Genomic DNA, 19,455 nt, shown 5'->3' on the forward strand with positions numbered 1-19,455 from the left:
GTCTGTTCTGTCACAGGAGAGCGGCATGGGTTGTTCTCGCGTGATTTAAAACTAAGAGCGGCGAAGCACAGTGTTTCATGAGAGGTGCAGTTGAACATCACTGCATTTTTCAAACTGAACAAGACAGTTTGGTGTTGTCTTGTTTGATGCTCGCGGTGCCTCACCTTCAGCTGGAAGCCGGGTGCCGTTTCATGACTGACAGCTCCACATAATGATTGATAGGTGCTGGGACGTGGATGTGATCGTCTGAAACACACCACTGATTCAAGGTGACAAGCTGCATTTGGCTGCTTTCACGATCAATCTGTGGCCACTCACAACGGCGAATATGAAGTTATTCAAAGGTCAGATAGGACCTGCTCGTGATGAAAAACGTTTGTGTAACGCCTCTACATTTGTTGGGTAAAGTCTGAGCGGGTGAAGATTGTGATTGTTGGTATCTCAGTAACTAGGTTTATTACTTTCTGGGTTAGGCAGTGTTTATCATCGCGTGAAAAAAAATGTATGTGTGTTTTTAAACTTGCAAAACCTTTGCAATGGAACAGCAGACGTTTATCTCACAACCGCTGAGAAAAACAAAGTTAATCTCGCAGCAATAACTTAAAATCTAAGTAAAAAATCAACACCTACGCAGCATACGTGCAGTATTTTGCATCTGATAAGCCCCCGCGTTAATTACTCTAAACTGACCTCCTGGATCGTATTTTACGTACTCACCTGTACCCGTAGCAGCACAAACTATCTCAACTGGATGTTAAAAGCTTCCTGCTGTATTTGTCATTGCTTCTGTTGAGTATTTTAAACTGTAGCTGCTCATAGGGCCTGAGGTGCACGCAAAGCTAACACAGCGTCTTATTTCGCTGTTGTATCTCCTCAAACGGAAGCGCACACAGACACACGCACAAACTTACAGAGTCTTCTGGAGGTCTCTTTATCTTGATCCACTCCACTGACGGCCCCTTCACCTGCAGAAACCTATGGAAGAGATTCGTGAATCCCTCGAAGTCTTTCTTGGACACCTGAAAAAGAAAGAAAGAAAAATGAAAAAGAAAGAAATGATTTTAAATTACGCATACAGCTTTGCTAAACCACAATAGTTCACCTGATTTTTAATTGCTTCTCAAATTGCCTCAGTTATGTAGGAGGTTTCTGTGCAAATAATACCACAAAAGCTGGACCTTGACAAGTGGTTGCGTTTAAACTGGTTTCCTGGAAAGTCTTGAAAGACAGTTTTAAGCGTAAAAGTTGGATGTGGTCACCTGGAGTTTCTCTGAGAGATGAGAGGTGAAGATGAACTAGCCACTGAACTGATGCCTTCGACTAATGGCACCAACATATTTTAAATAGTAATACAAGGCGGTCAATGACAATTATTGTTCCATTGTTCTAACTGGTTATATGTGATATGATGATGAAGATGAGGCCGACGCCTAAGTAGCAGAAACTACAGTTCCAGAAATGGCCACTTGAGGGTCTTTACAGCTGATGTTTACGGTCTGGCAGAAAAAACTACTTTGTTCTCAATTCTCCATTCAAGATAACTGTACAGAGGCGAATTTTGAAATAACTCCCTTGTTTTAATCGTATTAAGCCTTAAAGTTATGCATAACGAAGGACGGACGCCTTTAAAGATCACACTAAAACTCCACCTTGTTCTAGATCTGGTAGAGTCAGGTAGTGTCAAGATAGCGATGGCCAGGGTTCAGCAAACTTATGACGACTTTATTGTATGTTACCAGTGATATATAGTGTAGGTGTGACGTTACTGGGCAGTACAATCATATAACAAAACCATATCTAGTTCACAGTGGCTCGTTACTTTTGATAGACTTTCGACATTATTTGTCCCAGAAGTTGATAAAAAAAAAAACATAGAAGACTATAAATAAGGTTTACAAAAAAGGCAAAACAGTTATGGTCATTTATGGTCTTGAAAATGTTAATAAATGATGAATAAGAATTGTGTAGCAACTTAGTCCTGGAAATATAAATAACCACGTCAGTGAATTTTCACTATTCTGAACATTGAGATTTGTTTAGTTTTTTTTTTTTTTGTTTCATTCTGTCTTTTCTGTCTGAAAGAGGCTACTACCAGGCCCTTCCAGCTTTGTGTCAAGGTTTAGGACTGCTTAACAACGAATGAAACTCAAAGACAAAATATCAGCTGAGTGTTATTGCTGCATTTCAGCGCAGTGGTTCTCAACCGGTCTGGCTTCGGGGTCCACCATCACCCCTTAATGACAAGCTGCGACCCAAATCAAAGAAAGCTGTTGAGAAGCTGAAAATGGGCTGCCACCCACCAGTTGAGAATCACGGTTTTAGGAGATAGTTTGGGTTTTACTCTTTAATAATTTGCTGCTGTGGGCTCAGAAGAGTCCACAGCTACCGTCAGAGATCGTTTTGAGCAACAAGGACAAATAAATGTTCTCAGCTGGGGCGGGACGTCTCCAATGACGCATATTATGATGATTAAAAACTGACATAATGGGCGAATGTTTGCTTAAAACACTTGTCTACTTTGTTATGCGTGTGTTTGCATGTAGGTGAAACCCTCTTTGGCACCGGCCTTCAGTATGTGTCACTTTTGTGTTTTCCCAGAACTGGTTGCGACCCCGTCACCCTCTAAATCACAACCAGATGGTCAGTGAGACACAGGGAAAGGGGGGTGGGGGGTGGGGGTGGTCAGAGTACCTCTCTCTCGGCCCCCGTGGAGGTGCTCAGCAGCTTCTCCAGCTCAGCGTGCATGGAGCTCTCCAGCTGTTGGCGCATCATTTCCTGGAACTGAGCCATCCCTTTGGCGGCCACTCCTTTACTCAGACCTGGACGGGAGAGATGGTGGAAGGTGGTTGGACATTGTTTTACATTGCTGCACACTTGAACTCTGACCTATTCTGGATCCTTGTCAGCCACTGAGCGAAACTATAAAGCTTTTTTTAATTTATTTATTAATTTCTAAAAATGATAGAAAATTTGTCCCAAAACATACACAATACAGTACAATTGGCAACAAATGATTGTGGGCCCTTAAATGTTAAGAATTAGTCTCAGTTTATTTAAAATGGAATGTTTTGTGGGTTTAATCAGTTGTTGAGGCAAAACAAGATGATGGATAATCTCACTTCACTGATTCCTGATAGTGATGAATCCATAACTAATGATCAAACTTTACCCTAACCCTGATCCTTTTCATGTGAAAATGAACATCTGTTACATTCAAACTCCTGTTAAATGGGTTTACTCAACAGCAGCCAGTGAATCTCTTTGCTCTTTGTGGTATACCAGAGTTTTAAATATGGTGTCTGTAGGGAAATTAGTGCACTGGTGCATTGGTTCCAATTTGTTTTACGTTAACCAACGACGACTGGTTGCAAGAGCAACTGGAGCAACTGTGTAAGCAGAGATTGAGTACGACAAAAAGGCACAAGTTACGAACGTAACCAAAGCCCTGTTCAGACATGTTATTAACATGTGTCCTGAGTGATCTGCTCATTAGTGGATGTCTCATAAAAAAACACCTGAGGTGCGTTGAGGACACATTTGAGATCTGACCACTCAGACCACATTTAACCACCTCCTCAACTGATGTCTTCTTGTGCAAGGGTCATTTTGGCTCATTCATACAGAACGAACACCCATCCACACAAGGAAAAGCATTGCAGGTTATGTCTATTCATTACTACCTCAACTATACATTTTAACAAGAATTATCAAATGAAAGTACTACATATATGTATACTAAATGTAATTCCATCAAAAAAAGTTAGCATGTTTCCTCAGTAATGACAGTATCTTCATTTACGTTTACTACTGGGGATTATATTTTGTCTGCTTCAAACTGTGCCGTGTTGAGATTACTGTGCGTGTGGAATATTCTTCCGGAGTTATAATCTGAGTTTTGGGCAGGTTTATGAAATAACTACAGCCGGGAAAAAGATAAATACATCTCTAATAATTTAACATTAGAGTGTACTTTTGGTGAGTAAGAGAGACTTTACCACTAGTTCCGAAATATGTATCTCTACTTCATGGTGCATACAAAACAAATAGTTGTTCATGGTTCTGAAACAGCGCCAGGTTGAGATCCATTATAGAGATATAGCACCTGTTATAGTATTGTACTGCGCCCCAGATGAGGTCAGTGTTGATTTACACAGAAATCAACAATGATATCAGATCTCAAGTGGCAGATTGCATGTGGAGAAGTGTTGCTAAGGTGCATATTATAGGTGCTATGAGGTAATAGTTCAGCAGTTGCACAGCTGAACTAACATCACCAAAAAAGACCAATTAGATGGCTATAAAGAACTGATTTACATATAATTACTGCTGTGAACACAGTATATTCTGATCCCAATTATGTTTTTATGGTCAACTAATGGAAGTGGTTTTGGCCAAGATCTGAAATCATCCTTTTCTCTCTGTGAACATTTAAAATGCCCATAAATAAAAAAAATGCTTTAATTGAAATGAATTTAAATATGAGAAACATCACATCTTTAAGATTCCTGACAGGTGCCATTCAGCATCTTTGGCTAAGGTGCTGTTCTAACCTTAGGGCATAATTATCCACAATCTCTGGCATCAAGTCGAGAGTGACAAGTAATCTTTCCTGTACGCTACGTAGAGATATGACTTCGATCGCAGTGGACTGGCCACAGCAGGAGAAGTGAGCAGTGTTTCCAAGGATTCCCATTCCCCGATCAGACTGGTTTATGTGGAAAAAGAAACTTTCACTTTTTGTCAGGAGCCAGGAAGGAGATAAATACCAGTTGCTTTGTGTAACTAAGGTGAGCTTGTAATAGAGCTGTAGTTCATGTGTCAACAAAGTAAAAGTACAAATGAACAAATGAACAGTTTAATTGATTAAGTAACTACTAAACTTAACTGCCATGTCTGTGTTTTGTTTAAAGGACCTAAATGCAACATGTGTACCAGAAAAATATGTCATCATCTGCAATCATCACATTGACTGGAACCATTCTAAAAATGAATAAACGCAGCTGGACTTGCTTGAGTTGTTCAGAAGATGTTTCATCACTTGGATGAGTAATGAACGTCTTCAAGGAAACTCAACAAACTTGCCCTTGTCTTAGTTTTGCTTTCAGAGATACCAACACCTGGATGACTGATAATCTTCACAGACAGGTACACCTCGGAAGGATGGGAAGTGAGGGGGCATGCAAGAGGAAATGTCCAGATAGAAAAATAAAAGTGCAGCTGAAGACTTGTGAAGAAGAGAATAAACTTTCAACAGAAGTCCAGCTGATTGATTGAGCAATTACTGCTACTGTGTGAAACATAACGATAAGAAAACCATTTCCATGAAGGCAGTGAATATGATAACACATGAGTGATAGTGACATTCACTTTGAGGGTTAAATTTTAAGTCTCTCCTTCTGGATTTATTGATAGAAAGCTTGGATTGCAGTTTTCATACATGAACGGAAAGGTGCGACAGATTGTTATATTAAATAAAAAATAATAACAATATGTGGTCCTTAAAACGCATCTAGAGTTCAAATTGGTATTAAAACATGCTTGAGTGATGGTAAAATGCCCTCCGCAACGTCACTTACCTTCAACATAAAGTGCCATGTTTAAAACAACGAGCAGTTCAGCAATAAATAACCAGACGAATCCAAAATCTGAGCTTCAACTGAAATAATCCAGACAGCAATCACCGTGAAAACCGAAATGTCACAAAAGTTTCCTTGAGATATCCTACTAGCCAGCTTCTCATTCATTCAGAGGTGTACATTCACGGACGAAGCTCTGGAGGGTTGTACATCCTGACAGCTCACAAATACAAATACAAGGAAACACATTCATTTACGATCACATCTATCTCTCTGGACAGCTGCCAACTGTCGTTCCTGAACATGGACTCGTTTTAGTAAAGATCTTCTAGTGCTCGCAGCGGCTGCCTCTCGTCTTTCCAGCCCCCAGTACTGTAAACCACGTCACAAATCCTGGCTCCCAACCTCTGGTCACACTTTTCCATCGCCTCGCCCCCTGCTTTCTTCATTTTTATTACCTTATTGCCACACAGTATGGGATTCTCGCCTCTTTTTCCCCCCTCCGAGACACCCCCTGAATCATTAAACGGAGAGATGATCACTGGTGACGGGGAACTTCAGCAGATGCGGAAATGAATGAAGGCTTTAGGCGCTGCCAAACATTAACGCTGCATTTTGGTGCAATGAAGGGACGGAAACTCAAATTAACGACGGTTCCTTGAACATGGCACTGAAGAAAACGACCCTTTTTCTCGGTAAATGTCAAAAACTGGAATCTAAAGATGCAGAGCCTCAACTGCAGCCGATAGGGGAGCGACTTCAGGATAATACAGATGCTTCGAATAATAGTAATAAAAATGCCGTAGATATGAAATAACTTTCTTACTGTGTGACTGTAGGATGCTCTCGGAAGAAAAGTCGATGGCCTGGACTTGCGGTCTGAAGGACCTCAGCGATCCCGCAGGAGAGACAAACGGGGTACACTAGTATAACGTTTTTTGTTTGTTTGATTTTTAACACGATGTCACATTTAAGCGGTCGCTCGTCTTTGCAGAACAAACAGTATAAATTGTTAAAAGAGAAGAACTTAAAAGGGTGATCGGGTAGTTTGAAGATATTTTACGCTACAATACCATTCCAGTCGGGGGGCGAATGGGAACGTTGCAAAGAGGGTCACAGCCAATGGGAGAGCGGTTTGCTCGTGACGTAGATTTCGGCGACCAATGGAAATTTGCCACGTACGGTATGCGCTTCTGACAGTTCCGGGTTGTAACAATGAAATGTTGTAAATAAAATAAAAACAAGTCATGCTTTATCACGGACCTTTGTACTTGTGAGTTACCTTCTAAGTACCGGTTAATATTTTAAAATGTCTTCACGTTATACAGCGTAAACGAGCTGGGCCGCTTTCAAGATTCCACTGGATACACCAGATTTTCCCCAATTAACGTTGGACCAGGGAATCATGTTTCGTGGATTTGGCTCCCTTAAACGTTTATCAACAATGGCATATTGTAAATTTAATTACTTGCAGATGTTACATAATTATTCCTGAAGCTATCAGAAAATGAGGAAATACTGCCCCCATCGGGTAACACTGTGCCAGTTCAAGTGTCTCACTCGGGGCTGGACACTGCAGGTAAATACATATTTCTGCAAGACATAATTGTATCATATTATTCTATCACAGGGTTGATACAAAAGAACATTCACACTCAAAGTCCCTTGACCTCAAATGCACATCAATTCACAGTAAAAGGAAACTTATTATTATTTTTATTTTATTGTTTCAGCTTTGACGCTATCCATCCAGTGTTTGAGGACTTGGTGCATCACTGACTATATGTAACAACCACCCATTCATCGACCCCCCCCACAGGAAATGATATTGGAAAATAGCTGGTAACAGAAGTGGTGGACTTTCAGTGTAAACTGTATACTTATGGGGGAGGTATGCTTGCAAGGTTCTGATCTGCGGCATTTCAATGCACAAGTTAAATTCCACCTTAACACTCATAAACACTGACTCAATTCTCTCTTACACATACAGTAATGCAGGGTAACTCAAGGGCTTTTGAAGTGCTTTATCACAGGCGTGCGTCTGGAGTTTTGGTGCTGTCTAAGTGCTGGTGTGGTGGCCCAGCAGAGTCTAGTCATTCTCCCAGGAACGACACAGCTGTGTCTCTTTCCTCTTTCAGCTCCGCAGCTGTGGCTTCCATCTTTGATCGGGAAAAGTCGTTGATGGCTAGACCGTCCACAATCTTCCAGGTCTTGTTCTGAGGGAAAAGTGCACCTTCCTCAGTTTTGTATTATGATGCATACAGTTACTAAAATACTTTCAAAAAATAAAAGTCTCCACTGCTATACTGACAATGTTGTGAATGCTGATGGAGGAGTGAAAGTGAGGTTAAATGAGTCTCACCTGAATCTGGACAGGGAATGAGTAGATGAGGTCTTCTGGGACTCCATAAGAGTTGCCAGAGGAGTAAACACCCATAGAGATGAACTCGCCCTAAAAAACACAGGACAAACTGGTCTAAATATATCTCATCAGGGTCGAGGTTAAAAATAAAAACTATTCATCAGAGATCAAAGTAAGATGAATTTCTTCTGCTACAATGAAGGTCAGAAATTATAAACAAGGACAAAATGTACCATTATGTTATTATCTCACTTGTAAGCCGCAAATTCCTGGGGTCATACAGAGAAGTATATTTAGATTCACGACTAAACCACAGGAATGTGTTTTATCACTCTGTAATTTTCTGAGTATTGCATTTAATTACTGAAAGATACAAAAAATAAGTTGACTTGAGGTCTCTGAACATTGAAAAATATGTTAAAATTCCTTGAATATTTTCAACAAGCCCCAGACATCTAATTTAAATTGCTTGGTGCAATGATAGCACAAAAATGTGTTTCAACGTGTTTTTAACATCAGCTTTAGGATATTGCATTTTCTTTACTGTAAAATAACTGTACATGGTGTTTACCTCTGGGGTGCCTGACCAGATGTCCCTCATGTGGTCACAGATGGCCTTGGCTGCTGACATGGCACTGGACAGCTTCCTGGCCTTGATGACGGCAGCGCCTCTCTGCTGCACTGTCTGCAGGATAAGAGCACGGGCCATTGAAAAGGCAGTCAATGTGATGAGAGGAACTGAGATTAACTGAGACACAGATTAAATGCATTGTACAGCTAGTTTTGGTTTTGCATGTTAAAATTGTAGGTTCAGTCGGGGATACTGAAAAAATTCTTAATCATTTTCTGAGGTCCATGACCATGAACAATGATATTATTCATTCATTAAAAAACAGCCTGAAATACTAATGCTGATAAACGCCGGTGTTTTTTGCGACTAATAAATGATTATTATGCACAGTTGGGACTAGTCAGAGCCAAACCAGTACGAATCAGAGCATGAGAAGAGAAATAAACACGACTAAAAAAAACAAAAAAAAAAACAGGGCAACAAAGTTCAGAGACACAGAAGGTTGTCCTCAATTTACCTCTCCACCTTATCAAAAAGATTTGCCTTCTTTGCCTTTCACCTAAAAGCAGCTGTTCTGGTACTGAGACTTATTTTCTTTCCTGGACGTCCAGACTGTCTGAAGCTAGTGGTTCATTGAAGTCTTTGTGTTGTGTTAAAGTGCGACTTTTTGGTCCAGACACAGACAATGTAAGGTGATGTCACACTCGGCCTCTCATACTCTGATGTCGGTAGTCCTTTGTTGCTAGTTTTTTGTGTTTCTTTCTTTACATTTCACTATTCAACTATGCATCCATTCCATTATACTCTACTATACTATAGCCACTTGCCACAATGTTTATCTTGCCTCAAACTTACAGAAATAAAATCGCCTTTGAGCCAAGCATCATCCTTGACTGCGTCAAAGCAGGCAAGCTCACTTCCAGACATGTTGACCATGCAGTGGTGCACATCTGGGTACTGGGTGGAGGAGTGGTTGCCCCAGATGATGACATTCTTCACATGAGTTGCAGGAACACTGCAGCGCATCGCCACCTACAGGACAGACAATACACTTAGGTTTCATAATTGGCTCAGAAGAAGAAATGAAAGTCTAATGATTTTGCTGCTGCAAATCTGAACACAACTTAAAGGAATTCACCTGGGAGCGAGCCCTGTTATGGTCCAGACGGGTGAGGCAGGAGAAGTTCTCTTTGGGGATGGAGGGAGCAGACTTGGCTGCAATCAGACAGTTGGTGTTGGCAGGGTTTCCCACGACCAGAACCTGAAAAATACGCCACACATTAAAACACATTCTCAGTGACTCATTAGTGGTAACCATGGGCAAACGATTTAATTTAACAGATTAATTACAACTCACCCCACCCAGTTTTTAAGCATATGACAGTATAGATTTTATATTTTATTCTCAGCAGACTGAAGCAATTCTGTTGTTAAAAATGCGAAATGAAGGAAAAAACATATCTGTAAACAGCTCCAAACAAGCCAGAGCAACTACAATAACTTTCTTTGAATATATACGGAATTTATTTAATAGCGGCAGTGATAATCCAAACTTACTTGCTATTACAAGGGATTTTTAACAGAAATCTCGAGCAGAAAATTACATAAAAAATTAAACAACCTATTGCATGTAGAAAATCTGATCTGCATGTCAATACCTTCACTGTCTTCTTGGCATACTTCTCCAGGGCGGTACCCTGGCTCTTGAAGATGGCCACGTTGGCCTTGAGCAGGTCCTTCCTCTCCATGCCCTCCTTCCTGGGCATAGATCCCACCAAGATGGCAGCATCCAGGTCCTTGAAGGCAACCTCTTCCTTGTCAGTGGGCACAATCTCTGCACAAAGGAGAAAACAAATTACTTTTGTGTTTTTATACCTTGTTCCGTCACAGTTTTCACCATTTACATCTTAACAATAAAAAGATAGTTTCCCTGTTATGGCTATAATTTTGCTTACTTTACCAGACTGATTTTGGTCTCAGATTTTTTGATTAATAACAACATCACTTACACAGATTAACACATTTGGTACGATCTCCGATTGGTCCCATTTTGACTATTTCACTCAAATCTAGTAGGCTGATAGTAGGTAGTAGGTTATGTGCTAGATGGTCATTAATGTACTCAGGTCAAAACTGGCTGATCATACAACATGTGCTCTCATGGAACAAAACTATTAATTCCCTAAAACGGCTCCAGTAAAATAGCATGCCTTTTACTATTTGAGTTGGCATCTTAAACATTTTGAAACCAAACTGTTTGTTTTGTCATTTCCAAATTATATACTGTTGCGAGAAAGCACACTACATGTATCCCCTATGTGCCCACTGCCCAGTATTGTACTTTGCCAGACACCTCTCAGTGCATGATGCGCTGTCTTCTACAGTCGGTTAATACAGGGGCCTCTCATAGCCCCCGTCAAAACAAAGCAAAGGACAACACCACGTCAAAGGAAAAATTCCAGGTCACAATGGAGATGGCGCATAATGGCGCCTCACGACTGATGTTGTAACTGGTCATGGCGGCAGTGACAATGGTGACACCCACAGAAAATAACTAGTAGAACCAGAGTCCATATTTATCAAGTGTCTCAGAAAAGAAAAACTAGCTCAAACTCACGATTTGCCAAAAAAAAGAAAAAAAAGAAAAAAAAGGCGTTTTTAAACTAACGAAAATGTATCTGTGTCCTCCACAGTTGCATAGTAGAGTTGCAAAGCTATCTAATGTTGTCTATAAACTCCAGGCAGCAGGTGAACACTAGTCTGGGAATATATAAAAAAGAAATAAAATAAATGAATTCAGTGTTGATTTTAAATAAAGATAATATTCTTCAGTGCTGGCACCAAATATTGTACTGTGATGTTGTGGCCATACAGTTCTATACCTGGTCATTTATGGTCATATTAAAGAAGACAACTGATAAAATAAACACAAATTAAATACTGCTGAATTAGGGTCTGAAAGTGCAGAAAGGGCATGCATATAGCCGGGAAAGTATATATGAAGCAGACTGTCTTTGACTTTAGAATTCAGAATTTAACAAAACTGAAGAGGCATTAATGTAGTTTGTAATTAATATTGTTTATCATAGTGCATTTGTAGACACTTTTATTAGCTTGCACACATATGCCATCATTAAAAAGAAATACAAAACACAGCTTTTATGAAGCAGCTTCAACAATAATGCTTCCATTTAATAGAAAATACAATTTTTATGTTTCAGTGTGTCCAACTAGGTTCTATATGAACATCCGATTTCAAAGTAAATGCTACATTTTCAACGAAAAATTATTATATTTGATACCAGTGTTATTATATCAATCACTTCATCACACAGTTCAGTGATTACCTCTCAGAAGCGGGAGAGCGCAATCCTGCAGCTCCATGACAACACCTTCCAGGACTGGCAACATGGGGGTGATGTCCAAAAGGATCAAGATGATTGGCTGCCAGAAGAACGAACGATAATGGTAAGACAAATGACAGACGTTGAGCTGAATTTGAAGTTGTCAGTGGAACAGGGTGTGAAGGCCTAAGCTGCACTGACTACGGCTTGTGCCAAATGGATCAAGTGGCTTTACAGTTGGCCTAAGACTCTTGGCACATTTCACTGACCTCAAGGACAACCCTGACTGCTCCAAGGCCACAGGGATGAGCAGCTGCAATCTGATCAATTCCCGCAGGGTCAACATCTGTTTTGTGTCACCCCACCCCTCAGATATCAGACTTGTGGCTCTCAGTATCCCACACATGTCTTGTGACTAAGCCTAATAAGAAAAGAAAGTTGAGACAAAGCCTTTCTTGTACCTGATCTTTGCCGAAGACATCTCCCTTGGCAATGCTGAACAACAAGGAATAGGCAATCTGCCCAGCAGCGCCGGTCACCAGAACTCTAATAGGCTCAGCCTGCAAGACACAAGGCAAAGGACTGTTAGAGCTAGAAGCACCGATTTCAAAGTGACACTTGAATTCTCCCAATACACGTGTGCTAGGTGTCAATTCTTGACAACAGGATTTACTAAAGCAGGAGGTCAGTTCAAAAATAGACCCCGTGCTTTCCATTACATAACAAAGCCAGGATATACTTAGATTATCAAGTTCATCGCCATCTTTACTCAACAGCATTTATTCAAGCTAGCTGAGTAAGATAGCTAAGTAGAAGTTAATTACTAAAGCGTTACACAAATAAAACAGTAGGAAGTAAATATAATAAACTTAAAAGTCGTCGCTTTGGCGGTTGTGCCGCGAGGCACACACAAAATGTCGTTAAAATTATTATCCGCTTAAGAAACTTCGCATAACTTTGTGGACTTAATATTATTATTTAGAAACTTACAATAACATGAATAATGGCTGTATTTGCACGCTCTACTCACCATTTTTACACGACAGTCAGGATCGCTCACTCTCCCACTTCTCGCTAAAGCCGGAGGTCACTCCTATTTAAGTCCTCAGCAGATCACGACACTTGTAACAGTCATACGGCACAACGAGCATGCAGGTAACTGTAGTTTAAAGCCATCATGTAGTACACTATTGAATCAAATTTCCACAATGTAGTCAAGTAATTATCGAACGAGACATCGTTGTCGGACAAACTACACTTAAGTATTCTGTAAAAACGTTTTTTATATACAAATTATCGCCTATTAATGAACTAGCTGGTTAGCACAGCGACGATAATGAGCTAACAGGTTAGCATAGTTTTAGTAGTCATAGTAACGCTTGTTGCTTAGCGACTTGGCTGCGGCAGTAGAGAGCGGTTAGCTAGCTAGTCACATACTTTGCCTTAGCTACTCGTTAGAAAGATACACAGAATTCGTTTTAAGTGAAATAAACCTGATTAAATAAAAACGTTTTCTTTCTGACAAATGTCTTGTTAAGTTCGGATAATGCTAGTTAATTACCTGGAGCGACCAACTTTAGCTGCGTTCACATGCCAACCTCAAACGGACTGAAGTAAACTTGTTAAATGTAATTATTTACAGGGTAACCCGTGTGCTGGGCTTGCAGTTTCTGCTAACGTTTCCCTGATGCACGCTGAAGAATCGCAGCTAAATCGGGAGCACGGAAACTTTTGCTGACTTCGACAGTGAGATAATCAAGGTAAGTTATAACATCTATCTATTTCCTCTGCTTCCTCCTCCCTGTCTCCCTCTGTGAATGTTGTAGTGCAAAACGGTATAATGTTTCTTCAAGTCTAGCAGTTGAACGCAAGCTTTATGCTTTTCTTGATTTTGACGTGGACCTCCCTCTGTTTCCCTCTAAAGTTCATAATTTTTTTCTTAATGTCAAAATACCACACAGTCCTTAAACTGGGTTTGCATGTGCCACAAAAAGATTTTGATGTGTCCTCAAAGCGGTCTCGTCTTGTGTTGTTCTTCAACAACTGAGCTGTAAAGTGTTTCCTTCTGCTATCATGTTTTCAGTTGAGAGGACCCCTGTAGTGGCCCAGTGCTAGATGAGCGTGGCCATCAATATTTCATAGCCTCATTACAGGCTCATTACTTGACTTGAACAAAAAGCACATGAGATGGTGTTACACCTGGCTGGCATCTGACCGTAATCTGTTTCACACCAGGTTAGCTTGGCTGCATCTCTGTGTGCTCTCTCTTGTGTGACAGGTTTTCATATTGCAGTTATTATTGTTTTATTTTTAGGATTGTATGAAGATGACTAACATTTTCCTCCTTCCTAATGATCCAGAGCTGTCCAAAACTGGCCTTGCTTTTTGTGTCTCCAGCTGCCAGTGACGGGCTTACACGTTCATGTCCTTTCTCAAAAGGCTCTGTGTTTGATGGCCTGATTCAGAGCTGTTTGAAGCAGCTGCTGCAGCCTGGCAGTGTTTCCCCCTGCTCCAGTTACGTTGTTTTACCCCTCTGCGTGGCATGTACTCGCCACGCAAGTACATGCCTCTCATGTCTGCCATAAGTGTTGGTGTGGGGCAAACAGGTGCTCACAGCTATCTATGGCATTATTATTTAGGCAGCAAGTGAACATTTTGTGCTCAAACTTAACGTGTTAGAAGCTGTAAAAATGGTTGACTTTGACAAAGGGGCAGATTTTGATGACTTGTAGGGTGGATCAGATCGACTTCAAAACTACAGCTGCTGTTGGGTGTCAGTGGTCTGCAGTAATCAGTAAAATCAGTGAACTGGCATGGGTCATGGGTGACCAAGGCTCATTGATTTATGTGGGGAGCACAGGCTGGTCCATGTGGTCTGATCTAACAGACAAGCTATCATGGTTTTGATAGAAACGTGTCGGAACACACCGTGCATCCCAGTTGTTTTTGTGTGGAGCTACCAGAAACTGGTCTACTAAAGAAAGCCACTACAATGAAAGAAAGTCTGATGCTCTGATGAATCACATATTCCTCAGAGCGGGGGGATGGGCGTGGGGCGTTCTGATGGTCCACTCTGTCGAATGGACCACTCTTTGTGTAGAAAGTCCTGCCTGGTGCAGTTCCCATCCAGGTGGTGATGTTCCCACTAAAGATGCTCACTATGGTGCAGGTGTAAAAGTTACTGAACGCCTTGAGAGGGAGCTTGAAATCTCTGAGTTCCTGTCATCATGTGTCCGTGATGACAGATCCTGTGAGTCATCCCAGTTATCTGAAAGTGTCCATTCTTTCCATCTCAGGGATTTTCTCGTAAGGGAATTTCCTTCACCAGTGTCCACATGGGAGAGGGTCTTGTGCTCTCCGTTTGAGAGCGCAGTGGGCAGTCGGTTTCACGACTCAAAGTGTGCAAAAAAGTTGTTCAGAGAAGCATCGGCACTCACCAGGTGTGTGTGTGTGTTGCTTTGTAGTACATGATGATGTGTAGTCCATGCCACAGTCCCCCTGGAATCAGACTATTTCTCAGCTATTTCTATAATGAATGGTTGAGAAAACAGTACAAAATGAGCGATAAGAGGAGTAAATGTTTGCATTACATTCATCGATTAGAGATACAGTATGCTTGAAAAAATAATGTCCTAGTTGTGTAAATGGTAAACTTTACTAACACATGTGCCACATACACGCATGAAAAAAATCTAGTGTTATTATGTAGCATCTTGCTGGGTTGACTCCAAATGGACAAAAATCTATTAATTATGCTCAAATTTAAATAATTAATTCCTGAAAATAAAATTTAAATGAGGTTCCATAATAACACGTAAGACTGGACAGGAATATAAAGAAAGCTGCCATAAGACCTGAACAAAGTGGAGTATTATTAGCTGTGCTGTTGTAAAATGGTAAGGCTCTGGGAAAAGTTTTTGAATTAAACACTAGAATTAATTTGCAAACCAAATGTTCTAACTCTTTGAGAGATTGGTCCCGTGTTCTGCCCCTAAACTCAGAAACAATGCCACAGTCTACCAGAAGTGAGATTATGAAAGAAATATCACAGACAGACAGCGAGACTCAGGGAAGATTAAAAGACCACACTGACCTTGAGCCTAATCTTTAATTCAGACCTTTTGAAATAAAGATCCAATATAAAAATATTGATTGATATAGCTTTTAAAATGGCCTGGAATTCAGTTTTATCTTCATTACTGTATTAATATTGGAATTATTATGTTTTATTCTGTCATGCAATGACATTACAACAAGTCTCGGTTATTTTTCTTATACTCTGTGTTTTGAGTGTCATTTTCCTAATGTTGTTTGAAGCTTCTCCAGTTATTTCTGTAGATATTTATTTTTACCTTTCTTCATTACATGTGAACATTTATACATATTTTCTATATTATAGTATTCTAAAAGTGACATGATAAATCTGTGTCTTTTTTCTCTCTCTGATTTTATCTCTTCTGCACCTGTCCCAGCATGGTTATATATCAATACACAGAAGTTTATATAGTAATAAAAACTTGATTATACACTGTTTAGCCATAATATTATGACCACCTGCCTGATCACCAATAGAACCCTGACGCTGTTGAGGCATGTACTCCACTAGACCTCTGTGTGTGTGCTGTGCAATCTGAAGCCAAGATATTAGGAGCAGACGCTTTAAGTCCTGCAAGTTGCGAGGTGGGGTGGAGACTCCATAGATCTGACTTGTTTGTCTAGCACATTCTACACTGAAGATTTGGAGGCCAAGTCAACACCTTTAATTTGTTACTGTCGTCCACCAATCATTACTGAACTATTGTTGCTTTGTGACAGGGTGATTTATCCCTCTGAAAGACTGAAAGAGAACACTGCCATCACAGAGTACCGTTTCCATGATAAGGTGAACATGGCAGACACAATGGTTAGATGGTGTGTCAAAGTAATATCTACATGAATGGCAAAGCCTCCCACTGCCTCTGCCTTATTGTCTTCTTCTGAGTGGTCCGCAGCTGTGCCGCCCCTTACCCAACACTTCTCCATCAGAACTTCATGCATGAACTTTTTCAGCATTTGAACTACAGCAGTGGGTCTTCAGATTTGGATTCAGAGAACTAGACATGTCCCCGGGGGACAATTTAAAGAACATGTGAGCAGCATGGTGTGTAGAAGTACACTTTTATGGAAAAAACTAAACAAAAAAACAATACAAAGTATATACAAAAAATATGCAAATGTAAACAAAAATGACAGTGAAAAAAAAAATTGTAGGAATTGTTGTATTGTTGGAATTATAGCCAGTCTTTGGTCCCTGTGCACATTACTGTGTCTTGGCCATCCTTGACTCCGTTGCCAGTTTGTCCTTGGACCGCTTTTGATAGGTAGTGACTACTGGAGACCGGGAGCACCTCACAAGAGCGGCAGATTTATAGCTCCGATCCAGTTGTCTAGACATGACAATTTGGCTTGTGTCAGAGTCACTCAAATCTTTCTACATTTTTCCTGCTTCTTCTAACACTTTGAGAATAAAATATTAACTTTCTTTGTAATATATCCCATCCTGTGGTGCCATATAACAAAATAACCACCGTTCACCTGTTCACCTGTCATAATGTTGTGAGTGGTGTAGTTTCATTTGTTTGTTTTTGCGCTGTGGTACGGTATCTGTTTACTTGGCCTTAAATGTCAAACGTTCTACATCTGGAAGTACGTACTAAAACCCAAAACAACGCAAAGTTTTTATGAGTTTCCACGAAAATGTGAAAAAAAGAGGGGTGTTGTTTTGCTGTCACTGTTATTTGACAATGCAGAGACTGCTGTTTATTTTCCTTGGCGTTAATCTCCACAGTCACGTTGACATGAGAGGATTAGACCTACTTTGTCTTCGTAAAAAAGAAATCAGAGTGAAACTAAAAACAGCAGTGCCACACGCACGATAATATCTGGTGCCAGTTTTCATGCTGGCCTGATCCTCTCTGTGTGTGTGCTGTGAAAACAATCAGCATTTTGGGTGTTTTGTCCTGCCCATCAGGTGAACCCCTGGACCCCACAGAAGCCACGGGAGTAAGCAAAGTTCATGTAAATGTGCTCAGCGATACTTGAATTTTATGCACATACATGTCCACAGTATATACACCATACACGCACTCTCTGAGCCATGAAAATCTTGATAAGTGCATGAGAGCATGTCCTTCGTCCACTCCATCTTCTCTTCTTTGTGTTCCCTCATCCTTTCACCTCCCTCATCTCCACCCTCTCTGGCCTCTCCTCGTTTATCTCCTCTTGTTCTGCCCCTGCACTTGTCCCTGCAGAGTGCACCTGAGTGACCCTGCTACGTTTGCAGCTGGGAGGCAGATAGCCAGCACACCCACTGGCCTCGATGTTGCCCTCTTATCTGTCTTGCTAGACCAAATAGCCCTCACAGTGTGCCAGCAGACACGGTGAGACAGATGGTAGGATGCATTCACACAGTTTGCACGTAAACGGCACACAAATGCAGCCGATGATTACATCATTGTCACTGTTATGTCTCATCATGTTCAACTTCTGTTTTCGTGCACCATCGCTGTGTGGCATGTCTTGGCAGTGTCATGCCCCTGTCTGGGATTAGTTGATGAAGCTTTAGATCAGATGGCACAGATGATTCTTGCTCATTTTTAATCTGCACTGTAATGCAGACAGTAGCTGCGTTATTTAAAATGAACCCACATTACCTGCTCATGCCATTTTCTATCATTTGCAGTAACAATAATTGTGCACTTGGTGTCAGTATATGGCTGTGTTTCAAGGGTGTTGCTGGATTTGTGTGTAAGACATCAAGATGCACTTGTTGCTGCAACAGTCATTACGTTTGTAATAATAACAGTATTAATTATTATTATTATTATAGACCACTTTTAGACCTTTTTTTAAAGATAAAGTTATTAAGTACTTAAACTATAAACTATACTACTACTACTATAAAAAAAGATGCAAAATAAAATATTTGAAGGTGAATAATGACATTGTTGAAATAGTTCCAATAAATATCCGTCTTTATGAATAAGCCAAACAATATGTGTGAGATTTAAAAGAGGATGATGAGTTTGTCCTACTCACCTTAAGTCCCCAGTTGAGCCTCAAGTGAAGTTAGTAAATCTGCTATATGACAGGAATCTTCCTATCCAGATCTTTTAAAAACAATACAACGTCAATTCCCAAACACATAGGTAATCAGCAAAGGCTTTCAGGAGGATAATGCCACAAAATAATTCAGGAATTGTTTGAGGAGCACCAACGTCCCCAGATTTTAACCCAGTTCAGCATTTGTGGGATGTACTGGTGGACAGACAAGTCCACCAAGTTCATGGAAGCCACCATACAGCTCACAGAACTTAAAGGATCTGCTATTAGTGTCTTGGTGCCGGGTACCGCAGTACACATTCAGGGCTCTAGTGGAGGCTTTTTTCATTGGCAAAAGTGGGACACACATTTGGCAGGTGGTCATAATGTTAGGGCTTATTGGTGTACATAGCACTTGTAAAGCAGAAAAATGAAAGAGAGTGAAGGGACTATATATAAAACTTTGTAAAACAAGTGTAGCAAAACTATTAAGACTAAGAATTAAAAAAAAAACACATTTGC

The 19,455-nt window shown here is 40.5% G+C and overlaps 3 protein-coding genes across 7 annotated transcripts in view; 1 reads left to right on the forward strand and 2 right to left on the reverse strand.

Annotated features, from left to right (window-relative positions):
* ugp2b (UDP-glucose pyrophosphorylase 2b) overlaps positions 1–7,126 on the reverse strand; it is a 28,791-nt gene extending 21,665 nt beyond the window's left edge. The window contains exons 1-3 of one of the 3 annotated variants that reach the window (XM_047604075.1): positions 6,403–7,126; positions 2,692–2,819; positions 912–1,019 (exon numbers count right to left, since the gene is read on the reverse strand). In XM_047604075.1, the coding sequence (XP_047460031.1) occupies positions 912–1,019; positions 2,692–2,790 (207 nt within the window). In that variant the 5' untranslated portion in view covers positions 2,791–2,819; positions 6,403–7,126. The other 2 variants (XM_047604076.1, XM_047604074.1) reach the window with 2 other exon arrangements.
* A 159-nt stretch (positions 7,127–7,285) lies between these two features.
* On the reverse strand, positions 7,286–12,974 carry mdh1ab (malate dehydrogenase 1Ab, NAD (soluble)). Its single transcript, XM_047604077.1, has 9 exons — positions 12,884–12,974; positions 12,315–12,413; positions 11,857–11,953; positions 10,168–10,343; positions 9,648–9,770; positions 9,365–9,541; positions 8,510–8,623; positions 7,939–8,028; positions 7,286–7,792 (listed from the first exon to the last, which is right to left on the reverse strand). The coding sequence occupies exons 1-9, from the start codon at positions 12,884–12,886 to the stop codon at positions 7,670–7,672; spliced, it is 1,002 nt and encodes a 333-aa protein (XP_047460033.1). The 5' UTR covers positions 12,887–12,974; the 3' UTR covers positions 7,286–7,669.
* Positions 12,975–12,982: 8 nt separating this feature from the next.
* LOC125019337 (WD repeat containing planar cell polarity effector) overlaps positions 12,983–19,455 on the forward strand; it is a 71,890-nt gene continuing 65,417 nt past the window's right edge. The window contains exons 1-2 of one of the 3 annotated variants that reach the window (XM_047604072.1): positions 12,983–13,008; positions 13,496–13,613. The gene's annotated coding sequence lies outside the window, so the exon portion shown is untranslated. Of the gene's footprint in view, positions 13,009–13,047; positions 13,614–19,455 lie in introns of those variants that run through there. The other 2 variants (XM_047604073.1, XM_047604071.1) reach the window with 2 other exon arrangements.

This window comes from Mugil cephalus, chromosome 13, assembly GCF_022458985.1.
Source record: "Mugil cephalus isolate CIBA_MC_2020 chromosome 13, CIBA_Mcephalus_1.1, whole genome shotgun sequence".
NCBI classification, from domain to species: Eukaryota; Metazoa; Chordata; class Actinopteri; order Mugiliformes; family Mugilidae; genus Mugil; species Mugil cephalus.

Excerpts from the sequence above, each read along its gene's own strand:
- mdh1ab (XM_047604077.1), bottom strand. Across the intron at positions 9,542-9,647 it reads ATAACAGGGCTCGCTCCCAG|GTGGCGATGCGCTGCAGTGT; the intron begins GTGAATTCCTTT and ends TCTGTCCTGTAG. Across the intron at positions 7,793-7,938 it reads CATTCCCTGTCCAGATTCAG|AACAAGACCTGGAAGATTGT; the intron begins GTGAGACTCATT and ends CTTTTCCCTCAG.